This window comes from Ascaphus truei, chromosome 12, assembly GCF_040206685.1.
Source record: "Ascaphus truei isolate aAscTru1 chromosome 12, aAscTru1.hap1, whole genome shotgun sequence".
NCBI lineage: Eukaryota > Metazoa > Chordata > Amphibia > Anura > Ascaphidae > Ascaphus > Ascaphus truei.
Window position 1 is genome coordinate 24,729,097 of NC_134494.1, and position 23,498 is coordinate 24,752,594.

At 43.9% G+C, this 23,498-nt stretch overlaps 1 protein-coding gene across 1 annotated transcript in view; it reads right to left on the reverse strand.

Moving 5' to 3' along the window:
• Nucleotides 1-615: 615 nt before the first annotated feature.
• Nucleotides 616-23,498, reverse strand: part of TRIM66 (tripartite motif containing 66) — a 35,281-nt gene continuing 12,398 nt past the window's right edge. Inside the window, exons 7-18 of the mRNA XM_075567046.1 lie at nucleotides 22,826-22,943; nucleotides 21,823-22,694; nucleotides 20,758-20,925; nucleotides 17,665-17,928; nucleotides 16,887-17,100; nucleotides 16,308-16,371; nucleotides 14,136-14,310; nucleotides 13,032-13,432; nucleotides 11,477-11,612; nucleotides 8,142-8,216; nucleotides 3,645-3,797; nucleotides 616-2,128 (exon numbers count right to left, since the gene is read on the reverse strand). Of these exons, the coding sequence (XP_075423161.1) occupies nucleotides 1,874-2,128; nucleotides 3,645-3,797; nucleotides 8,142-8,216; nucleotides 11,477-11,612; nucleotides 13,032-13,432; nucleotides 14,136-14,310; nucleotides 16,308-16,371; nucleotides 16,887-17,100; nucleotides 17,665-17,928; nucleotides 20,758-20,925; nucleotides 21,823-22,694; nucleotides 22,826-22,943 (2,895 nt within the window). The 3' untranslated portion in view covers nucleotides 616-1,873. The remainder of the gene's footprint in view (nucleotides 2,129-3,644; nucleotides 3,798-8,141; nucleotides 8,217-11,476; nucleotides 11,613-13,031; nucleotides 13,433-14,135; nucleotides 14,311-16,307; nucleotides 16,372-16,886; nucleotides 17,101-17,664; nucleotides 17,929-20,757; nucleotides 20,926-21,822; nucleotides 22,695-22,825; nucleotides 22,944-23,498) is intronic.

Consider the following 23,498-nt stretch of genomic DNA (forward strand, 5'->3'; position numbering starts at 1 on the left):
GTTTCTTTATCCCCGCTAACGCAGAGAGGGTTACAGGCACACAATTGAAGGCGGTAATAAAGGCAATTTGCCGGTGCACATGGAGATGGGGGAGATCCTGTACTGCCCCCAAGGAAGTCATGAAGCAGAAGGGAAGCAACCAGGCACTCGGTCTCACAAAAAAAGTTATTTTATTAGCAAATCCAGTACCAACGTTTCGACTGCATACGCAGTCTTTATCAAGGTGAGGGCTAAATAACATGCACCAAAGTGAAGTCTATATACCCCCAGTACTCACCTGTAACCTCGCTACAGGTGTCCCACGGCGCGAATGCTGCATCACTCCTAACGTCACTGCTCCGACGAGTGTCCACGCATGCGCAGAGATCCCAGAGCCCCCATTAGCATATCGCGCTATGGACACTGCGCATGCGTGGACACTCGTCGGAGCAGTGACGTTAGGAGTGATGCAGCATTCGCGCCGTGGGACACCTGTAGCGAGGTTACAGGTGAGTACTGGGGGTATATAGACTTCACTTTGGTGCATGTTATTTAGCCCTCACCTTGATAAAGACTGCATATGCAGTCGAAACGTTGGTACTGGATTTGCTAATAAATTAACTTTTTTTTGTGAGACCGAGTGCCTGGTTGCTTCCCTTCTGCTCTTTATCCCCGCTGCCATAAAATTTAAACTAATAGCCCATATTCAATATGCAGTGAAGCTATCGTTCCTGTGCTGGGGAACAGTAAACCTCCACTCCAATGAATGGGACTAACATCTTCTCCAGCATGGGGAGGTGGCACATTGAATGTGTCCCTGGAGAAGTTTCGCTTTGTTTATTACTGGGATCCAATTCTTTAGAGCCGGAAAGGTCTGTGATACATTACATAACCCCAGTGTGTATTAGAGCACAGGATCATTTTCTTTTAGGTACTGGGAGACGTCCAATTCAGAAACTTTTTAACATCTTTCGTCCTGGCAATTTGGGTGTAACAAAATACCCACTGACACAACAGCATTGGCAGAAAGAGGGGATGAGTCAGTGAAACATTACACATGCTTTGCCGTGACTTACAAGTCCCTTCTAGCAGTAAATGTATTACAAATAAATGAAAAGGATATTTCCAGTTCCCTGCAAGCGGATCTCAACAATACGTGGAGCAACAAGCAATGTTGGCTGCAAATAGATACCTGTCTGATAACATTAAACATGTCTCAGGCTATAGAAAACATGTTTTTACAGTAGCAATTCCCCTTTATTTCATCAACTATGAAGCATACATTTTCCCCAAAGAATAATAATCAGAGCCTGCTATAAATGCGGTAAGACCACAAAACATATGACAAGATTTTGTTATAATTGGTAAGGAGAGACAGTTACAGCGAGAGATGTGGCAACTTGTGCCAGTTCGGTTCATGAATGTTCATGTTATTTTAGTGAGAAATAGCAAAAAGTTTGTATTTCTTTCTTTTTTTTTTTTACATTCGCAAGGTGAAAATGCATTCTTCAGCCTTTCATTTTCCAGCGTACACAAGCATGGACCTCATTAGCAAGTTTCACCAAAAAGTCTGTGCGAAAATCCCCAGCACAACTTGCCAAATTATTTGCAAACTTAGGTCAAATGTGATGGCCGTGTTTCAATATTGACCAGTGGCAATTTCTGGCCATGTATGCCGTTTCCATAACTTTTTTGACCAGCTGAGGTTTGAAGCTGAATGCAAATGTTTTACTCGTCCCTACTTACAACATATTTGATTTATTTACTAACAAAAAACACATCATATCATATCAGTGAACATTTTGTGTATTTTCTTCTAGGTGCTTTCCACATACAGTTCTTGTTGACTTCGTTCTATATTTTGTCTCCAACGTCGGAATAGCAGGCCAAAGTTTTAGCACAGGCTAAATTCTTTTGCTTTCTGGCTGACAGTGTGACGTCTCCTCCGTTTAGGTTGAACGCACTCTTGTCCGTAGGAAGGCCAATGAAACTCTTTCATGGTCATGGAGCAGTTTTCACTGTCTATGTCCTCGGTATCGGAGTCCTCTTCTTGTGGAAAAGGAAAGAACTTATCCGGATATGCTTCCTTCAACAGGTCCTCAAAAAATAGCTGAAGGGTTCTACCAGCTTCAGCTACCTCTGAATCAGCCTGCAAGTGAGAATTGCAATATTATTATATATTATCAGCCTACTATATGACTTCAAATTCCATACATAAATCTAATGCACTCTTAGTGACTGTACACGTCTTGAGATGCAGCTGTGAATGACCAGTCTATTAAGACTTCTTCCACCAGGTAAAGAGAATGTTCGCAGAGATAGGACTTGCATAAAAAGGGGACACACCTTGACATGGTTTGCAAGCATACAAATGCTTTAGGCAAAGAATTTAACTAAGTGGCCCTCACTTACGGGAGAAAAACAGATAAGTATTTAACTATATGATTTGTCATGTGGGATGTAGTATGGGGGCTTTCTGTGTTTTGTCAGTACAACCTACACTTAATACATTGCGAAGGGTTCCATATCTCAAAACAAAGAGCTAGCACCATACCACTGAGAACAATGTAATGTGTACATATTTCATAAATAATACACCAGGATTCACTAAGCTCTGATAACGGGTACGGGAGCGCAATCTCCCGTTAACTGCTATTGACTTGTATGGCAGGTCCTATTGGATCCAGCTCCGATACCCCTTATCAAAGCTTAGTGAATCCCCCCATAATATCACAGTTCACTAGATACATCCTGAATACTGAGTGATCGTTACGTTGACGATGAGCTGGGTGACCTTGGGGTTGATGACAAACCCCATTAAGTACATTTCAGATATACATTGAATTACTCAATGTTCTGTAGCGTGCACTGGTAAATATTGACCTCCTCTGTTACTGATTCATTAATCATTGTGAGCTGCTTGTTCGGTTGGATTTTATTATTCCTTTATTGTTATTATAGACCGCGCAGAATACATTGGCAACATTTTATCAATTACATTAAATTGGTTAAACTTACTTTTACAACCAGTATTAAATACATATTGTGTCACTGTTTAATGAAGCACACATTTAAGATGAAGGTATTCGTTGTGCATTCCACTGTAATTAATATACATCGGCATAAAGCAGTTCTAAAAGTGATACAGTAGATGCCTTGACAAATATTTTGAATCTATGAATAGACTCATTTGGAAAATATATTTAACCATGTTCATGTTTATTAAGAGCAGTCGCAGACTTTAATGTAGTCAGTATGTGCGGTGCATCTATATTTCATATATTTTAGCTTAGAAAACTTCTAGTGACTTAATGATTGTTTTTGCTCTCTGCACTGCACTGTTTAATAGTAGGTTGCACACAACTAGACTAACACAATTATATCTCAGGAGTGGGCAACTAGTCCTCAAAGGCCACCAACGGGTCAGGTTTTAAGGATATCCCTGCTTCAGCACGGATGGCTCAGCCACTGATTGAGCCACCTGTGCTGAAGCAGGGATATCCTTAAAACCTGACCTTTCTGGACTGGAGTTGCCCACCCGTGATATATATGTATGTCCTAAAACGTTTGCAACACATTTAGAGTATTTTCTCAAGAGAAGAGTTAAAGCCCCCTGTAAACAAGAGAAAAAGTAACTGTATGCGTATTCATACATTGATACTTACATAATTAAACTTTGCACAATTCCAAAACATAAGCCTTATGTCAAACACCAACTCCTCCGGTGTACAGTAATGTGGTATGTTCTGCTTGTGAAGCTTCCGTTGAATAATGGCGAGATCCATTGGATGTTTTATGATCTGGTAATAGTGGCGTGCCTTCAAAGACAACAAGCAAGATTCTTATCACAAACCCGGGTTATAATGTTCAATTCACTACTATTGTCCTATACTTGGATGATTTATGACAAGTGGTAAATAGGTGCCACGGTTTGCGGGGACTGTATCTATGGGTTAGAGAAAAAAGTGCATTATAAACATTTTGGGTGTAGTAAAATAGCCAATGAGGGGTAAGTACTGTGATACCTTTTATTGGACCAAATATTTGATATGTGACAAGCGTTTGAATCACTCAGGTGAATATTATAAACACTATTGTAGAGAGGTGGTATCTAGTAACAATGGATTATGAAGCTAAAGTAACATATTATGACAGGCGGATGCTGACATTGGCAGGTTAGTGTGACAATTATCAGAGAAGACATAAGAGTCTTCTGTTGTAATGTAATATCGCATTGATATAGGCTTCCAGCGTTTCACCTCAGCTTGCCATTATAAATCAATGGACGGTTTCCCGTTAATCTCATACATGTCTTGCAACTAAAAATATTGCTCTGCTTTGTTGATGACTGCGAAGTACTTTGTGGGTTAGTCATTACACTGCGAGAGTGCCGATTGGGGCACCACTGCTTGAAAACACCCATAGAGCAGTTAAATGAATAACCAACCCCATACGACCCTCTTCTGTACTAACGTGACGCGGCAGGCAGAGATGCCGCTCCAGAAAAGATAAGAGTCAGAGGCCCCGCGCTCTCTGCAACAGTAGGGCTGGGTGCAGTGGCACCGATGGCAGAGCAATGAAAGTGACCCTGGCTTCACATACACACACACACACAGTTCTCCCCACTCCCACAGTATGCATTGAGAGAAGGGGTGAGCAGAGTAGAGAAACCTTCCAACCAGCTATGCCCTCAGCCTCCAACTAGGTGCGCCCCAGGCCTCCTACCGCCTCTGCCAGCTGCTCTCCACTCCCAGTCCCCCTCCTGGTTGTCAAGTCAGTCCTCACTGTGCACAGCACAGGCGCCAGAGGGGAACTTTTAGGCTCCCAGAATTTTTAGATCTCTGGTTAAAGGTATTTATTTTCAAGTGGCAATAACATGAGCGTCGAAGTGGTATTCAGTATTTACATTTTTGTTTGACTTCGAGACAGTGCTTGATCGTTGTGATAGACATTAGCAGGCCTTTCTGGACAACTTCATTGACATTTCAGTGGAAACTTGGCTTATTTATAGGCTCGAAAAATTCCACACAATAGTCTGAGAATTAGATCGCCCAAACATTACCGTTTTTAACTGAAGTTTGATAATACTAGGGCAATTTGAGGACAAAATACACAAATTGACGGTGTTTCAAATTTTGTTTTAGCCCGTGTTTCATTCCGTTATGAATCTTTGTCCTATTAGTTTTAATCGCTCATCCCACAACGCAGTATAAAACATAGCATTTTCCTAGTATATCTAAATAATAAATAAGTCAACCCCGTGTGGTGTCACTGATATACTGTATTAATAAGTTTTAGGCATCCACCATAGCTGATATTAAAAAAATAATTGAAACGCTTTCAAAGAATGACTGAGAACATTCATATTTTATGTTTCATCAAAATAACTCAACTGTAGCCTTTTATGCGTACTTTAATGCAGCGGAGCGCACCCCCGGGCGGGCAGGAGAATTTCTAGGGGGGACACGGGCGGTTACAGCGGCCCCGCGCTCTCTCACGGCATTTAAATAAAATGCTGGGGGAGGCGTGAGGCCTCTGGAACTCACTTACATGCTGCCAGATGGGTCTTCGGCGACGCGTCGCCATGGCAACCGGGGTCACGTGATGTAAAGTGTCAATTAAATACCCATATGATCAAAAAAATAAAAAGTCTTATTATCTACTATATATTTCTCAAAGTGTCCTATGTGTCGTTGCCTGTCTGTCTGTATGTGTCTCCCTGTGTCCCTAGCGGCAATCAGATTGGACCTTGGGCCAGGCCAATGAGATTGCTCCCTTGGTCCGCCCGCCCCCGCACACCTCTCATTGGCCTGAGGCGGAGTGACAACACACACACACACACACACCGCGGCGCTCATCGGGACCCGCGCGCACCTCCTCCTCTCCCCGGGTCTCCCGCTTTCCCGCGCTTTTTCCTCCCCCCCCCCCCCGGCACCGCTACAGTCAGCGGGGGAGCGGAGCGAGCGCCCGGGACACAGCGGGGGACTCTCACCTCCCCACGGCTCTCACCACCCATAGGCCACTCCCTCACCCGGCGCTCACCCCCCCGCTCACCCGCTCCCCCACACACACACAGAGCACGCGGCTCTCCCCTCACCCGGTGCTCCCCACACACACACACACACACAGAGCACGCGGCTCTCCCCTTACCAGGCGCTCCCCCCCAACACACAGAGCACGCGGCTCTCCCCTCATACAGGCCGCTCCTCCGGCTGTCTCCGCCTCTCCTCCGGCTGTCTCCACCTCGCCCCGCGGGAGGCGCAGCACCTCCTCACCGGAGCGTCTCAGCCTCTCCGCGGAGGAGCCCGAGGTGGAGGAGGAGGGCGGCCGGTACCCGTAGGAAGAGGAGCGTGGCCGTGTGCAAGGTGAGTAAACGCAGGGGAATGGGTTATTTAAAGCGTCCCTGACTCACCCTGTCCTTTGCCCCCCCTGCCCTTTGCCCCCCCTGCCCCCCCTCCTAATGCCCTTTGCCCCCCCTGCCCTTTGCCCTCCCTCCCCTTTCCCTTTGCCCCCCCTGCCCTCCCTCCTAATGCCCTTTGCCCCCCCTGCCCTCCCTCCCCCTGCCCTTTGCCCCCTGCCCTCCCTCCCCCTGCCCTTTTCCCCTTTGCCCCCCTGCCCTTTGCCCCTCTGCCCTTTGCCACCCTGCCCTTTGTCACCCTGCCCTTTGGCCTCTTGCCCCCTCCCTCCCTGCCCTCTTGCCCCCCCTGCCCTCTTACCCCCCTCCCTCCCTGCCCCCCTCCCTCCCTGTCCTCTTGCCTCCCCTGCCCTCTTGCCCCCCTCCCTCCCTGCCCCCCTCCCTCCCTGCCCTCTTGCCCCCCTGCCCTCTTGCCCCTCCCTCCCCTTAGCCCCCCCATCCCTCCCTGCCCTTTGGCCCCCCCGCCCCTCCCTGCCCTTTGGACCCCCCCCACCCCTCCCTGCCCTTTGCCCCCCCCCACCCCTCCCTGCCCTTTGTCCCCCCCACCCCTCCCTGCCCTTTGGCCCCCCCCACCCCTCCCTGCCCTTTGGCCCCCCCGCCCTTTGGCCTCCCCGCCCCTCCCTGCCCTTTGGCCTCTTGCCCCCCTCCCTCCCTGCCCTTTGCCCCCTGCCCTCCCTCCCCCTGCCCTTTGCCCCCCCCAGCTCTTTGCCCCCCCTGCCCTCCCTCCTAATGCCCTTTGCCCCCCCTGCCCTCCCTCCCCTGCCCTTTGCCCTCCCTCCCCTGCCCTTTGCCCCCTGCCCTCCCTCCCAATGCCCTTTGCCCCCCTGCCCTCCCTCCTAATGCCCTTTGCCCCCCTGCCCTCCCTCCTAATGCCCTTTGCCCCCTGCCCTCCCTCCTAATGCCCTTTGCCCCCCCTCCTAATGCCCTTTGCCCCCCCTGCCCTCCCTCCCCCTGCCCTTTGCCCCCCCTGCCCTCCCTCCCCCTGCCCTTTTCCCCTTTGCCCCCCTGCCCTTTGCCCCTCTGCCCTTTGCCCCTCTGCCCTTTGGCCTCTTGCCCCCTCCCTCCCTGCCCTCTTGCCCCCCTCCCTCCCTGCCCTCTTGCCCCCCCTGCTCCCCTCCCTCCCTGCCCTTTGCCCCCCTCCCTCTCTGCCCTCTTTCCCCCCTCCCTCCCTGCCCTCTTGCCCCCCCTGCCCTTTGCCCCCCTCCCTCCCTGTCCCCCTCCCTCCCTGCCCTTTGCCCCCCTCTCTCTCTGCCCTCTTGCCCCCCTCCCTCCCTGCCCTCTTGCCCCCCCTGCCCTTTGCCCCCCTCCCTCCCTGCCCTTCTTCCCCCCTGCCCTCCCTGCCCCCCCGGGCTTAGACCCCCCCACCCCTCCCTGCCCTTTGGCCCCCCCGCCCCTCCCTGCTCTTTGGCCCCCCCGCCCCTTCCTGCCCTTTGGCCCCCCCGCCCCTCCCTGCCCTTTGGCCCCCCCGCCCCTTGGCCCCCCCACCCCTCCCTGCCCTTTGCCCCCCCCCCCGCCCCTCCCTGCCCTTTGGCCCCCCCGCCCCTCCCTGCCCTTTGGCTTCCCCGCCCCTCCCTGCCCTTTGGCACCCCCGCCCCTCGACATCCCGCCCCTCCCTGCCCTTTGCCCCCCCGCCCCTCCATGCCCTTTGCCCCCCTGCCCTTTGCCCTCCCCACCCATCCACGCCCCTTGGCCCCCCCCCATGCCCTTCCACGCCCGGGCAACGCCGGGTATATCAGCTAGTACTTACTAAAGGGCTAACAGGCTCCTGGAATGGAAGGCTTAGACTATTGCAACACAGCGAAAGCACGAGCTTTTCACACTTCTGTAAAAAAAAAAAATAGAACAATGAAGAATTATTTTAAGCAATAATTGTTAGGTATAAAATTCAGTTCATTGAAAGTTCAAGTTGGTGTCCTACTTTGCAATATATAATTGAGCTGCCTACATCTGAATAGCACGACAACAAATATCACAGAATTAACTAATAATCCCTGAAGAATAGGACATTACTGGCCAATAATGCCCTTGAAGAGTTGAAGGCCCGAGGCGAAGCCGAGGGACTTTAACCCAGCCAGGGCATTATTGGCCAGTAATGTCCTATTCTTCAGGGATTATTAGTATTATAGGCTAAATGTAGGCTTTTTTCATAAATAATAGACACTTTTGAATAGTTATATAGATTTTTTTATTAAAATAAAATGGTAAATACATTAAAACACCTCTATGTACACTTACACTGCAGCTATCTATATCCACACACTGCCGCCCCCTCTGTGTACACACACATACACACACAACACACAAACTGCTGCTACACAAACCCTGTAGCTATGCTACACAAACCCTGTAGCTACATCCAAACTCTGCTGCTGCTGCTACACACACATACAACACAACAGCACCAGACACTACAGCTCTACACACACACAAGCTGCAGCTACACATACACACAAACTCTGCTGCAACACACACACACACACACACACAAACTCTGCAGTGCAGCAGACACACACACTCTGCAGCAGACACATACACACACAACTTTTAGCCTGTAATATACATTATTTAATGTATAATATACATTATAGGCTAAAGCTGTAAAATTCCGGGCATTATTAAAATCCCTGCTCTCTGATTAGTTAAAATTCTGGGCATTATTCATTCAGTAATGCCCAGAGTTTTTGGCAGCTTGCAAAGTGTTTATTGCTAGCAATTAGATTTTCCTTTTGTCAGAACAGCTCTGAGACAGGGCAGGGGATTGGTCAGAAGGCAGGAACTGCTCTCAGACTGGGCAGGGGATTGGTCAGGAAACAGCAGCCAGACAGTGACTCCTCCCCCTCCCTCCATGAACAGAGCTCCACGGACACATTTGAGTTGAGGAGGGAGAGAGTGTGTTTGTAGCTGCAAAGTAAGTGTCTGTCTGCAGAGTTTGTTTGTAGCTGCCGCTTCTGTCTATCTAGTGTGTGTGTGTGTGTGTGTGTGTGTGTGTGCGCGCGCTGCAGTGTGTGTGTCTGCTGCAGAGTTTGTGTGTGGGTGTGTGACTCTGCTGCAGTTTGTATGTGTGTGTGTGTGTGTGTCTGCTGCAGAATTGTGTGTGTATGTGTGCTGAAGAGTTTGTTTGTGTGTGTGTGTGTGTGTGTGTGTGTGTGTGTGTGTGTGTTTGTGTGTGTCTGCTGCAGAGTTTGTGTGTGTGTGTCTGCTGCAGAGTTTGTGTGTGTGTGTCTGCTGCAGAGTTTGTGTGTGGCTGCAGAGTTGGTGTGTGCGTGTCTTCTGCAGAGTTTGTGTGTGTGTCACTGCAGAGTTTGTGTGTGGCTGCAGAGTTGGTGTGTCTGTGTGTGTCTTCTGCAGAGTTTGTGTGTGTGTGTAGCTGCCGAGTTTGTGCATGTGTGTAGCTGCAGAGTTTGTGTGTGCGAGTGTGTCTGCTGCACAGTGTGTGTGTGTGTGTGTGTGTGTGTGTGGCTGCAGAGTTTGTGTGTGTGTTTCTGCAGCTTGTGTGTGTGTAGAGCTGGAGTGTGTGTGGTGCTGTTGTGTTGTATGTGTGTGTAGCAGCAGCAGAGTTTGGATGTAGCTACAGAGTTTCTGTGTAGCAGCAATTTGTGTGTGTGTAGCTGTTTGTGTGTCGAACTGCAGTGTGTTGTGTGTGTGTACACAGAGGGGGGGCAGTGTGTGGATATAGATAGCTGCACTAAGTGTATATAGAGGTGCTTTAATGTATTTACCATTTTATTTTAATAAAAAAATCTATATAACTATACAAAAGTGTCTATTAGTAATGAAAAAAGCCTACATTTAGCCTATAATAGTAATAATCCCCTCACAACAGGGCATTGTTGCCCAGTAATGCCCTGTTCTGAGGGGATTATTACTTAAATAACGGCTGCGTTTGTTATGGGCACCTACTTGAAAAAATAATGATTCATGAATGCAGTAAAAAGCTATAAGGTCAGCAGTGGTTTTTAGAAAACTTATAGCGGAAATCATATTGAAGAGTGCTCCAAAATAGTTTCTAATATCAATATTTCTCTGAAGAAGAAAACTACTGGGGGGGAGGGGGGGGTCACAATAAAAGAATTGTAGATGCTACAGTATGTGCTTTTTGTGGGATCAGAGCATATTGGACTGTACCTTACAAGCATCAGTGCAGCCTACTATTCAATGTTGAATAATATATCTTATGAATCTCTTCATGGTATGATTTTAGGAAAACATCCAAATAAGGCCTCAAATATCAAACCAGCACTATGACAATCGTTGTCATGGTACGTCAAAGGGGTTCCTCTCCTCTTCCTGGTACTGTAGTTGCTGAAAAGGCCCGTGTTGCAGCTGAAGCAGGCTACTTGTTAACAATGCATTATCAGTAGGGATGTAGAAGTTATAGAGTAGTTTTTAGAAATGTGTATTGGTAGTCTTTAACAAGAGCGATGTATTTAATTCTGCCAAAGAGTTTCCTCCCTTTTTTTTCCCCCTCATCTTTCTTTGCTGATAAACCTTTTTCTCTTCGAATGATTTCTTTAGCAGTATTTGTCCATAACTTGAAAACTGCGCCGTGGTTCCCAACTCCAGTTCTAAATGACCCCCAACAGTCCCGGATTTAAGGATATCCTCACATTAGCACAGGTGGCTCAATCATTTGGACCAAACCACCTGTACTCAAGCAGGGGGGTAACCTTACATCCTGAACTGTTGAGGACTGGAGTTGGCAACCACTGTACTAGAGAATTCCACAGTAAAAAAAATGTAAGGAAAATAAAAAGGAGAAGTAAAGTTAATTAGTATAAAACAAATTCTAACCAGGTAAGAGGGAGTGTTGCTTTACACACTACATAGTGTGAGTGAGTAGGGTTTCCATGGAAAATGAATACTCATACCGAGATATGACAACAAATGTATTAGCCAACTAGATTCTTCTTTGATATTATATTGATTGAAGCCCTAGATAAAGACCAATGATTAAAAACACTTCAGCTATGATTTATAAAAAAAATTGCCCTAATTTAAAAAACATCCCTTCATTGAAACGTGTGTACATTTAATAATAGCGATGACCACACAGGGAGGATGTGCGTTGACCATTTTACCTACCTTTTGGTCATATACATCAAGGACTGGGAAAGTTCTCTCTTCCACTGTATTCTCATGGCTATACCGAGTATTGTCACAGTCATAGTGCACTTCTGGCTTGGTTAGGTTACGACATAACGTACAGACCCATTCACCACTGTTAAGAAATACAACAATCTTGTTTCACTGACAATGACCCACAATGTAGAGTTTCCAGCAACATTTGATAACTTGGGCCCATCAGAAAAATACAATTGTGGTGGTACACAATAATACATACACATTAGACACAAATACATAATTAGATATTAATGTAAATACAAAAAAACACATTTGTGTGGAAGCACACAAAACCATAAGTGTTGGTCCCAGAAAAAAAAACTCTAAACTAACTGCAGATGACATCAGATTAAATTGTTATTTTTAAATTATTATTTTAGGACTTACAACACTATTTATGGGTTTTTGTTGTGTTGAAATCAACACAACCACAAAAAATACAAATACAACTAGGAATCTGTTGGTTTTAGGGACAACACTTCAGTCATAAAATATTATCTATTTAATATGTGTGGTACACCTGATAGATAGCCCCGTATTAGAAAATGAGTGTTGCTGCTTCATATTTTGAATGTGGAGCTTTATAAGTTATCATTTATGCGGTATATGTATGATGGCCAGTAGGAGATGGGGAGGAGGTATAGTGAATATATTATATTGCGTTTTTGGATCTCTGGGCATCGTTCTTTGTGTGTTTTATTGGTGCAATCAGCCAGATCTGAAGTCATGCAACATTTTGCACTAGATGTCGGAAATCGCTTCTTATATAATGTACAACAAAACTGTGTTCCAATAAATGTAGCCGTGCATCAAAACACACTTTTTTCTCTGCGTTGATACATAGACAACTACTTTGTTATTTTCAACGCAAAAAAACAGCCCGGCAAATTTTCTACATACTTGGATCCCTCACCTAACACGTCATCAGTTTCAGTCAAAGATATACTGGCATATTTAGTTATTTACTAAGATGTGTTAAGATATAAACAGTCCTAGACTTTCACTCACATGGGTTGTAGGGTATTTTAAGTGCCGTCATTTGTAGTTACGGCTTAGCACCACTTGGTAAGTAAATATGGCCCATAGTGTTTGAGTGGAGTGGTACATTAAAATGAAGTTACAAGAACATTACATTTATTTCCTGAGGCGTGTGATGGGTTTCATGCTTTTATTTAATTGTAATTATGTTTTCTTGCCCAGAAGCCATCAATATAATTCCCTTGTGTCGCTGGCCCTTGACAACAAAGTTTAAATCAATTCTGAGTATCACTATTTGCATAATACCTGTATATGAATGTGACTGAAACACTAGCTTTCTTTGAATTTTTGGAGTTGTTAAACAGAGATTGGGGTTAACCCCTTGCCCCACTACTGACTCCTAGTGTTTACCTGGGAAAATATGTTGGGATTAGATTTGTTACGGAGCTCATGTCTTAACACACAACAAATATTTATTCTCACTCAAATGATGACATCCCTCCACTGTATACAAGTTATTTGATGGCTCAGTACTCACACTGGGAAGCTGAGTAGGGCTGGAACATGACATGAGAGGTGGAACACTTTTGGGCAGTGATCACAACAGAGCATCTCCCCCCCATTCAAACAAACAGCGCAGAAGTCCTCATTCTCAATATGATCTGGATCTTCAGACAGGATAGACTTTTTCATTGTCGGCGTTACAACATTGATCTTGGTAGGAACATCCAAGGGACCAATTGGCGCCTCCAGTGAGTGCGTAGGCTCCTGGGATTCTCCACTACAGGAACTGAACCCTGGGAGAGGTATGGATTGCTGTGGCTGCTGTGAGAGTGAAGGTGCCGATATCTGATCTAATAATCCTGGCCTAAATGGTAATATAAGTTGTGGTAATATATCCGGTGAGGGCGGTGAAAGATTTGGGCTGTCTGGATTAACCTAGAATAACAACAACAACAACAACAGTCAATTCTGCATTTACTGTAGATATGTCCATGCATGCTTAGTACAAATATAAATATTGTATTTTGACGACATTTAAATATTGCAACCTTAAGTTTCACTACGCTAATGTCTGTGTCGCTATAAATATTAATTATTTAAAAAAAAGGTTTCGGTTAATAACTCTCGTTATTCATTTATAAACTAAAACGTCTACGTTTCAATTTTTTAATTAATTGTTCTGTTAACGACATTCCATCTTCAAAGTTTAAACTTCCCTCAAAAGGAAGAAGTTCCTCCCAGACACCCCATTTATTTTTTTAACCATGTACAGGAAGCAGGTGTTCTCCACAGCCGAGCGGTGTTAATTTTAGCTCCAGTTACCTCCTGCGCCTCGAGATAATTACCGGAGAAGGTAATGCCAATAGGAATCCGCAACGTCCTATTGGCCTATGTGATGAGGGAGATTTAAACCTCTACTTTGTTGGAGCTGAAAATAACGCGGGTTGGAGATCACCTGCCTTCTAAAAAAAAAAAAAAAATACAGGGGGAACTGCTCTTTTAAACAATGGACCTAAGTTGTCATGTAATGTTTCCCCTAAAAATAGCACATTAAAAAATTGTGGCAATCCTGCTTACCCAGCTGCTTCTGTAACGCAGCTCTTATTGTGTTAGATGAATAGATTAATCATGACCGTACCTTTATGGACATACTTTTGGACTGGGCTCCATATTTAACGAGCAAACGTACAGAACCACCTTCATCTTTGGTTGGAGGCTGCAGCTTAAACACAGGCAATTCCCCAGATCCTGGTGCACAGATTTTCAGGCGTTCCAAGCGTACATAAGGAATCTTAGTTTCTTTAGATTCCATCCTGAAATGATACCGTGTGCAGTCTTCTATAAGGGTTCTAAAATACCTGCATTTGTAGTGGTAACATTTAGTGATAAAGTGCCAATGTATTCTGCGTATGACTGGGATTGGCGACACAGTCTTTAGGAATTTAAAATAAAGTATGGGATAAATGCTTATTTATCAAATAAACTACTATTTTATTGGCAAACCATTTTTACTCGCACTCGTGTCGGTCTATAATAGATTCCACTACAACTACTGCCAAGGTTAATTGCCACTAGGCATTTTGTTATTTATATCATCATTTATTTACAAAGCACCAACATATTCCGCAGCACGGTACAATGGAGGAGCAGTAGTTATGTAAACAGAACGGCAAACCGAATAGCAACAAATGAACTCAAAACGATAACAAGGTTCTGAGGGTTCTGCTTGTGAGAGTTTACAAGCTAGAATAACGGGAACAGTTGAAACAAAAGGTAGAAGTGGCAGCTCATTGTGAGACTAGAGACTGGAGTTTGGGGGTGTGGATGTCAGGTTGTCAGATAGACTTCCTAAACAAGCTACATTTTCAAGGATCTTTTGAAAGCTAGGGGAAGAGTCTGATGATGTGTGGTTGGAAATTCTACATATAAGGTGCAGCACAGGAGAAATCTTGAAGACATGATGTACGATGAGTAAAGGTGCAGGTCATGGGCAGAACAGAGGGGGCATTTAGGGGAGCAATTGTTGACGAGGCTGAGATGTAAGAGGGGGCAGCATTATTGAGAGATATGGCAGAGCTAGGATTTTACATTTAATTCTGGAGTATATGGGAATATGAGAGCCAAGTAGGGATTTGCATAGTGGAACAGCAGATGTAAGTGAGGTGGATGAGCCTAGCAGGAGCACTTAGAACAGATTGGAGGGGGACTGTCGGATGAGCAGAATGGCAACTAGGAGGAGGTTGCACTGGTCTTGGTGGGAAACGATGAGTGGGTAAATAAAAATTTTGTTTGCGTGTTGCATATTCCAGCAATATTTTGTAGGAATGTGAAAAATGAAAGAGAGGCCAAAGACAAAGATGACCCCTAGGCGACAGGATTGTGGAGTTTCCAACTGTGAGTGAGAATTTGGTGTAGGAGTTTCAGTTTTTAACGTGGTAGCAGCCAAATTAGGTCAGCTACCGCATTAATCTTCCCTCTTCTTGTTAGGGTTACAAACTGTCCCAAATTTGCAGAGAATGTGCCAACTTTAGCTGGTTGGGACAGTCAGGCATTCCAAACCGTTTATAATTTTGACTGCATTTAATAGTAGGACAATGTGGATTAGAGGTTCACATTCTAATGCACCCAGGGGCTGTTTTAAATAACGTTTACAGTTTTATAACTAGACTAGGATCACAGCTAAATACGACATATTACATGTAATCTGTGTGAAGCTACGAACACTGAACACTGCATTGTGATAGAAGATGGAATATACAGGGATTTCACATGTGGCTTTTGGGATATCAATTGAATAGTGCAAGTTAAGTGACATTAAGTGGGACAGCTATAAATAGAAACCGCCTGCAGACATTTATCCTCATTAATTTTGTTCCTACTTGCAAACTAAATTATAATAATTATTCTCTACAATGTAGATTTCCAAAGCAACCCAATTTGTCCTGGAGATAACCTGGGAGTTTTCAGGTTGTAGTACCCTTTACTCGACTAACATAATATTAGATAAATGTTAGTATGCAGAATTTGCTACAACAAAGATATTTGTTTTACATAGTGTTTAGATGTGGAGACCAAGTCCTGTTTTGTAAAGTGGGGATAAAAAGACACTACACGTATAATAATAAATCTATGCTGGCGTCCGGAAAACGACTTCAAGTTTGCAGAGTATTTTAATACCATTTTCTTTGGATAAGGACACTGCACGACTTTGACACAGAATTGACCAAAGAATTTGGATTTGTTACGCCCGGCTATTCCAATTCCCAAATTCAAACTCAACAAAATTAATGTAATGGCTTTTTTTTTTTACCTGTCCGTGTTCTCAATATTCTTGATGTCCGACATAAAAAGTTGTTGAAAACAGTTATTGGAATCTAAAACAAAATGCAGCGTATCAGTTACATTATTCTTGTACAGATAATATGGTTTCATTTACACTTATTTCAATCGCCGAAATAATTACAGCACATACTTTGAAAGAGCTGAATGCGTACATGATAAGGCCACGCAATTTGCTGGCGCACCGAATGGCTCTATGAAGGATCTTACGGTGTAATTATTGGATTTGAATCACAGGGAGACTTCAATGGACCATGTAGGGGTCATTTAAATAATATGAAGCTACACTGCTCTTTCCTGAAAGGATCACATTGTGTATCTGGTCCCATTAGTAGCAAGTTGATGCCACTCTAATCCTACTGGAGGGTCGGCAACACATTGCAAGTTTGCTAAGGAACATCAAGCAGATTAATTTCTATTGAATAGACAACACATCCTTGCCCCTAGAAACAATACAAACATTTACACGAAACCTTCACAAGCAACATCATATAAAACAACGTTACAGAATCATTGTCTGGAAAACAAAAAAGCGACGCGGTATGAATACCTGCTTCGTTTTTCAGCTCTTTGACAGGAGCTGGCCGCAGTTGAGTAGCGTTCCTTTGGGACGCAGAAGGAACGCCTTTCTTAACGGAGAGATTGATGGGCTCCTCAAAGATATTTCCTAACGGCAAAACGAAATCACTCGGGGTATTTGAGTTTGCATTGTCCAAATCATTTCCAGTGGGGGCACTGCCACAGCTGAAATCTTCGTTCTCGACCTGTGGAAATAGGATGAAGAAGTGACGCGGGATACTTAGGGGGTTATTCATTCAAGTCTGATCATTCAGTTGGGGCGTCAAACTGCCATTGATTTGAATGTAAGTTTCTCTGCACTAGTGCCATGTCGGCACTATTGCACTTTAATGAATAACCCCTATGTCATCTTAACTGTTCTAGCAGAGTTTCCTATATCTTGGTACAGCATGGTGTGAATCATCACGTTCTCCTGTCATGTTTTCAAGAAAAACGGGAAAACAATTTTTTTTAAAAGCCACATACAAACTGATTTCTAAAAATCTTCCCATAAAATGTAGAAACATAACATTATCAACATGTGGATGCTCCCTCCCCCTCCCTCCTCCCCCCCCATGCTAGCGAATTGGCCGTTAGTTGTTTTAAGGCTTAGCACTGCTTAGTAAACATTGCCCTAAACACCTTTAAAAGCTTTGCAAACAAGGTTTTACAACAGCTTAGGTAAACAGGCAGAGTAAGCTGGCTAGGTGTGGCCCGCTTGTGCGGTTAATATCTACGCTTCAATACCCAGGAGTGTCAACAAATCTCACCTTGCATATTGCATTTCCCAGGAGCGCAGCACCTGTCGCTAGGTGATGAGCAGATCCTATGTGTAGGCCTTCTGCAGCACCTGCTTCGACGGAGCCGTAACTAGCCATTCTTTCCGTCTCCGCGTCAGAAGCGTAGGGCATGCCCTGGGACTCGGCAAAGAATTGACAGGATACTGCTTGCATTTGAGGATCCACTGACCTAGACAGCCTAGGTGAAGGCAGCTCCGTGTCTGACGTATTAGGGAAGCTCGCTGAGGCGGAACGCTGGAAAGCAAACAATATGCTAATCACATTTAATTTAAAAAAAAAAAAGGGGGAGGCTGTTTATTTTTCCAGAGGACAACAAAAAAACGGCCCTGTCTCATTACAGCTAATGAGGCAGCTGAGTCACAAAGAATATGAACGGAGTGGAAGTCAAGATGATGATAGATAGCACTGTCCTATGCCGGGTACCTTCATTTGAAGGGTAACACGGAAAAAGGAGAGACACAAACCGTTGCAAATGTGATGATGCATTTGGCTGCCGTGCGAGGATTTTCTCTTTCATTCTTCTTCACTAAATGCACGACATGTGTTATTGCTGAAGCAGCACGTCGTCTCTTAGGCGCAAGACGACCTCAAAGCTGGCAGATTGAATTAGGGCAAATAGATAGGGAAACGCAGCCACCAACGTTGATACATCTCATTATAATACTAAGATAACCCCTCCATTAATTGCTCCTTTAATCACTCTCCAATTGCCCAGTGATGTAAGCAGGTGTAGGAAAATCTGTGTCAACATGTTTTGGAGCTTGGGGACTTAAACATGTGTGTAGTTTATGGATATTTCATATACATTAATGTGAATGGTGTAGTGTTACTATTTTAAGTAACCTGATTATATCTATCAATCTAGCCATCTATCATCATCCTATCAATCATTTTCTTCAGCAGTTCAAAGCTACAGCAGCCGTCGCTGAAGAAAAACAGGCATTCCTTAACACAAAGACAAATCTAATTAGATTTCAATATAAATAAGATGTTAAGAAATAAATGATTATTGCTAGCTCTGCTCCATGTAGAAGGCTGTAAATTCTCATGCCCTCATTACTCACAATGACACAGAGATGCTTACCTTAATTATTGTTACGCTTTGCATCTGTGTGTGACAGTTAGAAGACAGGCGACAGTAAGCTGCATTTGGAACTACAGATCTGAGTCTCCTATTCTCTAGCTGCCTCAGAATTTATGCAGAGAAGTGAAAAGCTGCTGCTAAGTAGAACAATTCCCACAGCATCTTGTTACCCCACGAGGTTAAACAACATATATTACGCATATCCAACTGTTTTTTTTGTTCTAGTGTGGTGGTGCCCGCGTCATATTCTACAGGCATTAAATGTGTCAAAATGCCAGTGGCTTTGCAGAATATTGACTATGGACAAAAGCCTCTATAGATCTAGGTCAAGCCATCTAACCACTATAAAGAGGAAGATACACTATTCAGGATGAAAACACCTTGACCTTCAGCATACAGTTGTGTGAAAAAGAAAGTACACCCTCTTCGAAATCTATGGTTTTACATATCAGGACATAATAACAATCATCTGTTCCTTAGCAGGTCTTAAAATTAGGTAAATACAACCTCAGATGAACAACACATGACATATTACACCGTGTCATGATTTATTTAACAAAAATAAAGCCAAAATGAAGAAGCTATGTGTGGAAAAACTAAGTACACCCTTACTGCTTCAATAGGAATTAAGATGCTAAGTAGCAGACAGGTGCTGCTAATCAAATGCCCTTGATGAATTGATCATCAGCAAGTGTAACCACCTCTATAAAAGCCGAAGTTTTAGCAGTTTGCTGGTCTGGAGCATTCAGGTGTGTTTTAACGCAATGCCAAGGAGGAAAGACATCAGCAATGATCTTAGAGAAGCAATTGTTGCTGCCCATCAATCTGGGAATGGTTATATGGCCATTTCCAAACAATTTAAAGTCCATCATTCTACAGTGAGAAAGATTATTCAAAAGTGGAAAACATTCAAGACAGTTGCCAATCTTCCCAGGAGTGGACGTCCCAGCAAATTCCCCCCAAGGTCAGACCGTGCAATGCTCAGAGAAATTGCAAAAAAAACAAGAGTTACATCTCAGACTCTACAGGCCTCAGTTAGCATGTTAAATGTTAAAGTTCATGACAGTTCAATTAGAAAAAGACTGAACAAGTATGGTTTGTTTGGAAGGGTTGCCAGGAGAAAGCCTCTTCTCTCTAAAAAGAACATGGCAGCATGGCTTAGGTTTGCAAAGTTGCATCTGAACAAACCACAGGACTTCTGGAACAATGTCCTTTGGACAGACAAGACCAAAGTGGAGATGTTTGGCCATAATGCACAGCGCCACGTTTGGCAAAAACCAAACACAGCATATCAGCACAAACACCTCATCTCAACTGTCAAGCACGGTGGTGGAGGGGTGATGATTTGGGCTTGTTTTGCAGCCACAGGACCTGGGAACCTTGCAGTCATTGAGTGGACCATGAACTCCTCATATACCAAAGTATTCTAGAGTCAAATGTGAGGCAATCTGTCCAACAGCTAGAGCTTGGCCGAAATTGGGTCATGCATCAGGACAATGATCCCAAGCACACCAGCAAATCTACAACAGAATGGCTGAAAAATAAAAGAATCAAGGTGTTGCAATGGCCCAGTCAAAGTCCAGACCTCAACCCGATTGAAATGCTGTGGCTGGACCTTAAGAGAGCTGTGCATAAACAAATATCCACAAACCTCAATGAACTGAAGCAACGTTGTAAAGAAGAGTGGGCCAAAATTCCTCCACAACGATGTGAGAGACTGATAAAATCATACCGAAAAGGATTACTTCAAGTTATTGCTGCTAAAGGTGGTTCTACGAGCTATTGAATCATAAGGTGTACTTAGTTTTTCACACATGGCTTCTCCATTTTGGCTTTATTTTTGTTAAATAAATCATGACACAGTGTAATATGTCATGTGTTGTTATGTCCTGATATGTAAAACCATAGGGCGTACTTTCTTTTTCACACAACTGTATATACCATATAAATATATACTTTCCAGAGCTTTCAATAAGTACCTTTCTCACTTGATTCGCAGGAAATGAGTTCATGTGGCATGCATTGCTTTCCACCGCAGCAATTATTTCATCGGCTATTGACTGGGGCTGCAAGGTCGGGGGAGAACTAGTGCTGACGGGTGAAAGGTCTACTGTCTGACCGTCGGGGGCTATTGCATCATCACAAACCTGCAATCACAAGAACAGGATCTGAAAATGACTGACGCCAAATGGTTAAATAAAATTCAAAATAAATAATAAATAAAACACATTCTTAGCCTTATCCCTATTGTGTTATGCTTATGTTCATTTTTAATATTAAAGTTACATTGTCCCTTAGTGCGCCTGTCTGTCATTTGTTTTCTCACATTCTTCGCCTTATTTGCATCACATTCACCCTTTTGGATGCATTTGCTCTGTAGATTACTATTGAGCTTTTAGAGATGAGCGATGTTATCGCACAAACCATGCGAAATTGGCCTTTTCTTTCCGCATTGGCATTAGTAGACAAAATTACAAATCTTGGCATATCATCTACAACTTGTGCCCGAGCTGCGATTCATTTGGTCGAAACAGCAAATTGATGGTGGAAAAGTGTGATTTCTGACACCATTTTAGCCATTAAAGTGTCTGCAAACTGGTTCGCCAGGAATCGATTTTGGTTACAAAAAAAAAAAAAAAAATCATGAAAACGTTTGCCCACGCATTTTATAAAGCTTCACACATCTCTACTTTTGAAAGTCAGTTTCAGCATCTTCCATACTGCAGCCCACAGCATGCAATATAAATGTAATGCCCTTGACATGAATGCAAAAGACCATCTGTTCACTTGGTACTGTACATCCAACTGAAGTAACATGTCTCATCATTCATTAAACGACTGTTACTCCAATGCATTTCAGTTATAGTGAAGCATGAAGCTTTTCCCCTAATTTACACTATTCACTAAACTATGCATATGGGAAATGCTGATTCCTACATTGAATGTACTTGGCCACGCAGCCTTTGCATACTGTATACAGCACTCATCTTGAAGATGATCACACAATTTTTGGACAAGTTAATCCCTTCGTCTTGAAGACTCACCTGTTGAACTTCCTCTTGTGTCTGTAGAGGCATAGACACTGGTTGCCTTACTATATAGTTGATTTGCCCAACTATAGTTTGTTGCACATGTTGAGGCTGTTTCGTCTGGTTAAGCTGCACATTTGAAGGCTGGCTCTGGAGAAGAAGCTCCAGTCCTTTCTGCATTTGCTCCAGCTCAAACTGTTGGTTTATTATATCTAGACTTTGTTGCATGACTTGCTGGCTGCTTTCAGCTTGGCATAAGGTTGATTGCTGATGCTGGTGCCTTTGCTGCTGCAAGGGGTTGACGCTGTGTACAGAACCAAGTTGCATTTGCACAGACGGTGCCTGCAGAGAAGTTTGTGTGCTCATTGGTAGTGTATGCACATTGTGCATTTGATTACAATCCTGCGATGTCACCGAGCAATCTGGTGGTGTGCTTTGTATGTTTTGCTGCATCTGTTGTCTCTGCTGCTGATTCTCCAACCAACATGATGAGTTCTCATGTTCCATGTAGGGCTGATGAGTTAACCAAGGCTGTACCAACCTTAAAGGTCGAGAGGTGCACCGTTGCTCTTTTCCAGTGTTATACGGCATGGGCGGGACTGGTTGCTGCTTTATTCCCACGGGATGTGGGAAGTTGAGGGGGTGGCTCGCTGAATTGTTTGCAGGTTGACTTTTCTGAATCGGAGGAATGGTGTGGCAGTGGGTACAACATAGTGGGGTCGGGCATTGAATGGAAGACGCAACATTTTGTGAATGATTTATTGATCCAGGGTGGGGTGTGCTTGGTGAGTGGTGACCTTGGTAATAAGATGACTGCACATCTTCCATAGCTCTATAGCCCGGGACATCTGACTGAGGCAAGTGACTACTTTCTGTTGATATGCAACCTGGAAGCAAAGCGAGAGAGACAAACAGGAGTCTTTGCAACATGGTCAAATCCATTGAAGGAAAACACTATAATACAATTAGTTCTCTTCAAGTGCATCCCAATATCAATCAACTAAAATGTTCCTCTTACCCAAGTTTGATATTTGCTTTGTCCAATGAGATGGCTCCCAACTGAATCTGATCTTGAAAGGGCGGCCTAAATCAGTGCCACAGCTGGTTTCTAGAAGGCGCTGCATCTGGAAAACAACCTACATAAAAAAAAGTTTCATATTAAAGCAACAGCAAACTGCAATAAGAATGTAAAGTCCTACACGAAATCTGACTAAGTAAAAATGGAAGTAATGTTTTTACAACCCCACAAAGATCTTCCCCATTGTCTTATGGAAGATTAGTGAGATGAGTATTTTAATAACCTGTCAGCATATCCATTAGTCCTTCTAACAGGCCATGTTGTTTAGGATGGGAGCTACAATACATTTAAGCCGTTTGTCAGCCTAAACTTTGGCAGATCACCAATGTAAAGAAATATTGCATGGTGCATTAATTAATATGAGAAAGCTCTCAATGGCAAATAGAAGAGCCTTTGTATTTTTTTTTTTTTTTTTTAGAACAGTTGTGGGTCATAGGTGCACTTTTTCATTCATCAGATTTTCTTCTAAAGGAGCGGTATCTAATGACCAATTATGGGGTTATTGGTGTTTTTTACCGTATTTGCTCGATTCTCAGACGCACTTTGTTTTCACATTTTATCATTTCTGAAATCGGAATGCGTCTTACAATCGATGGAATTGAAAAACGGGTAT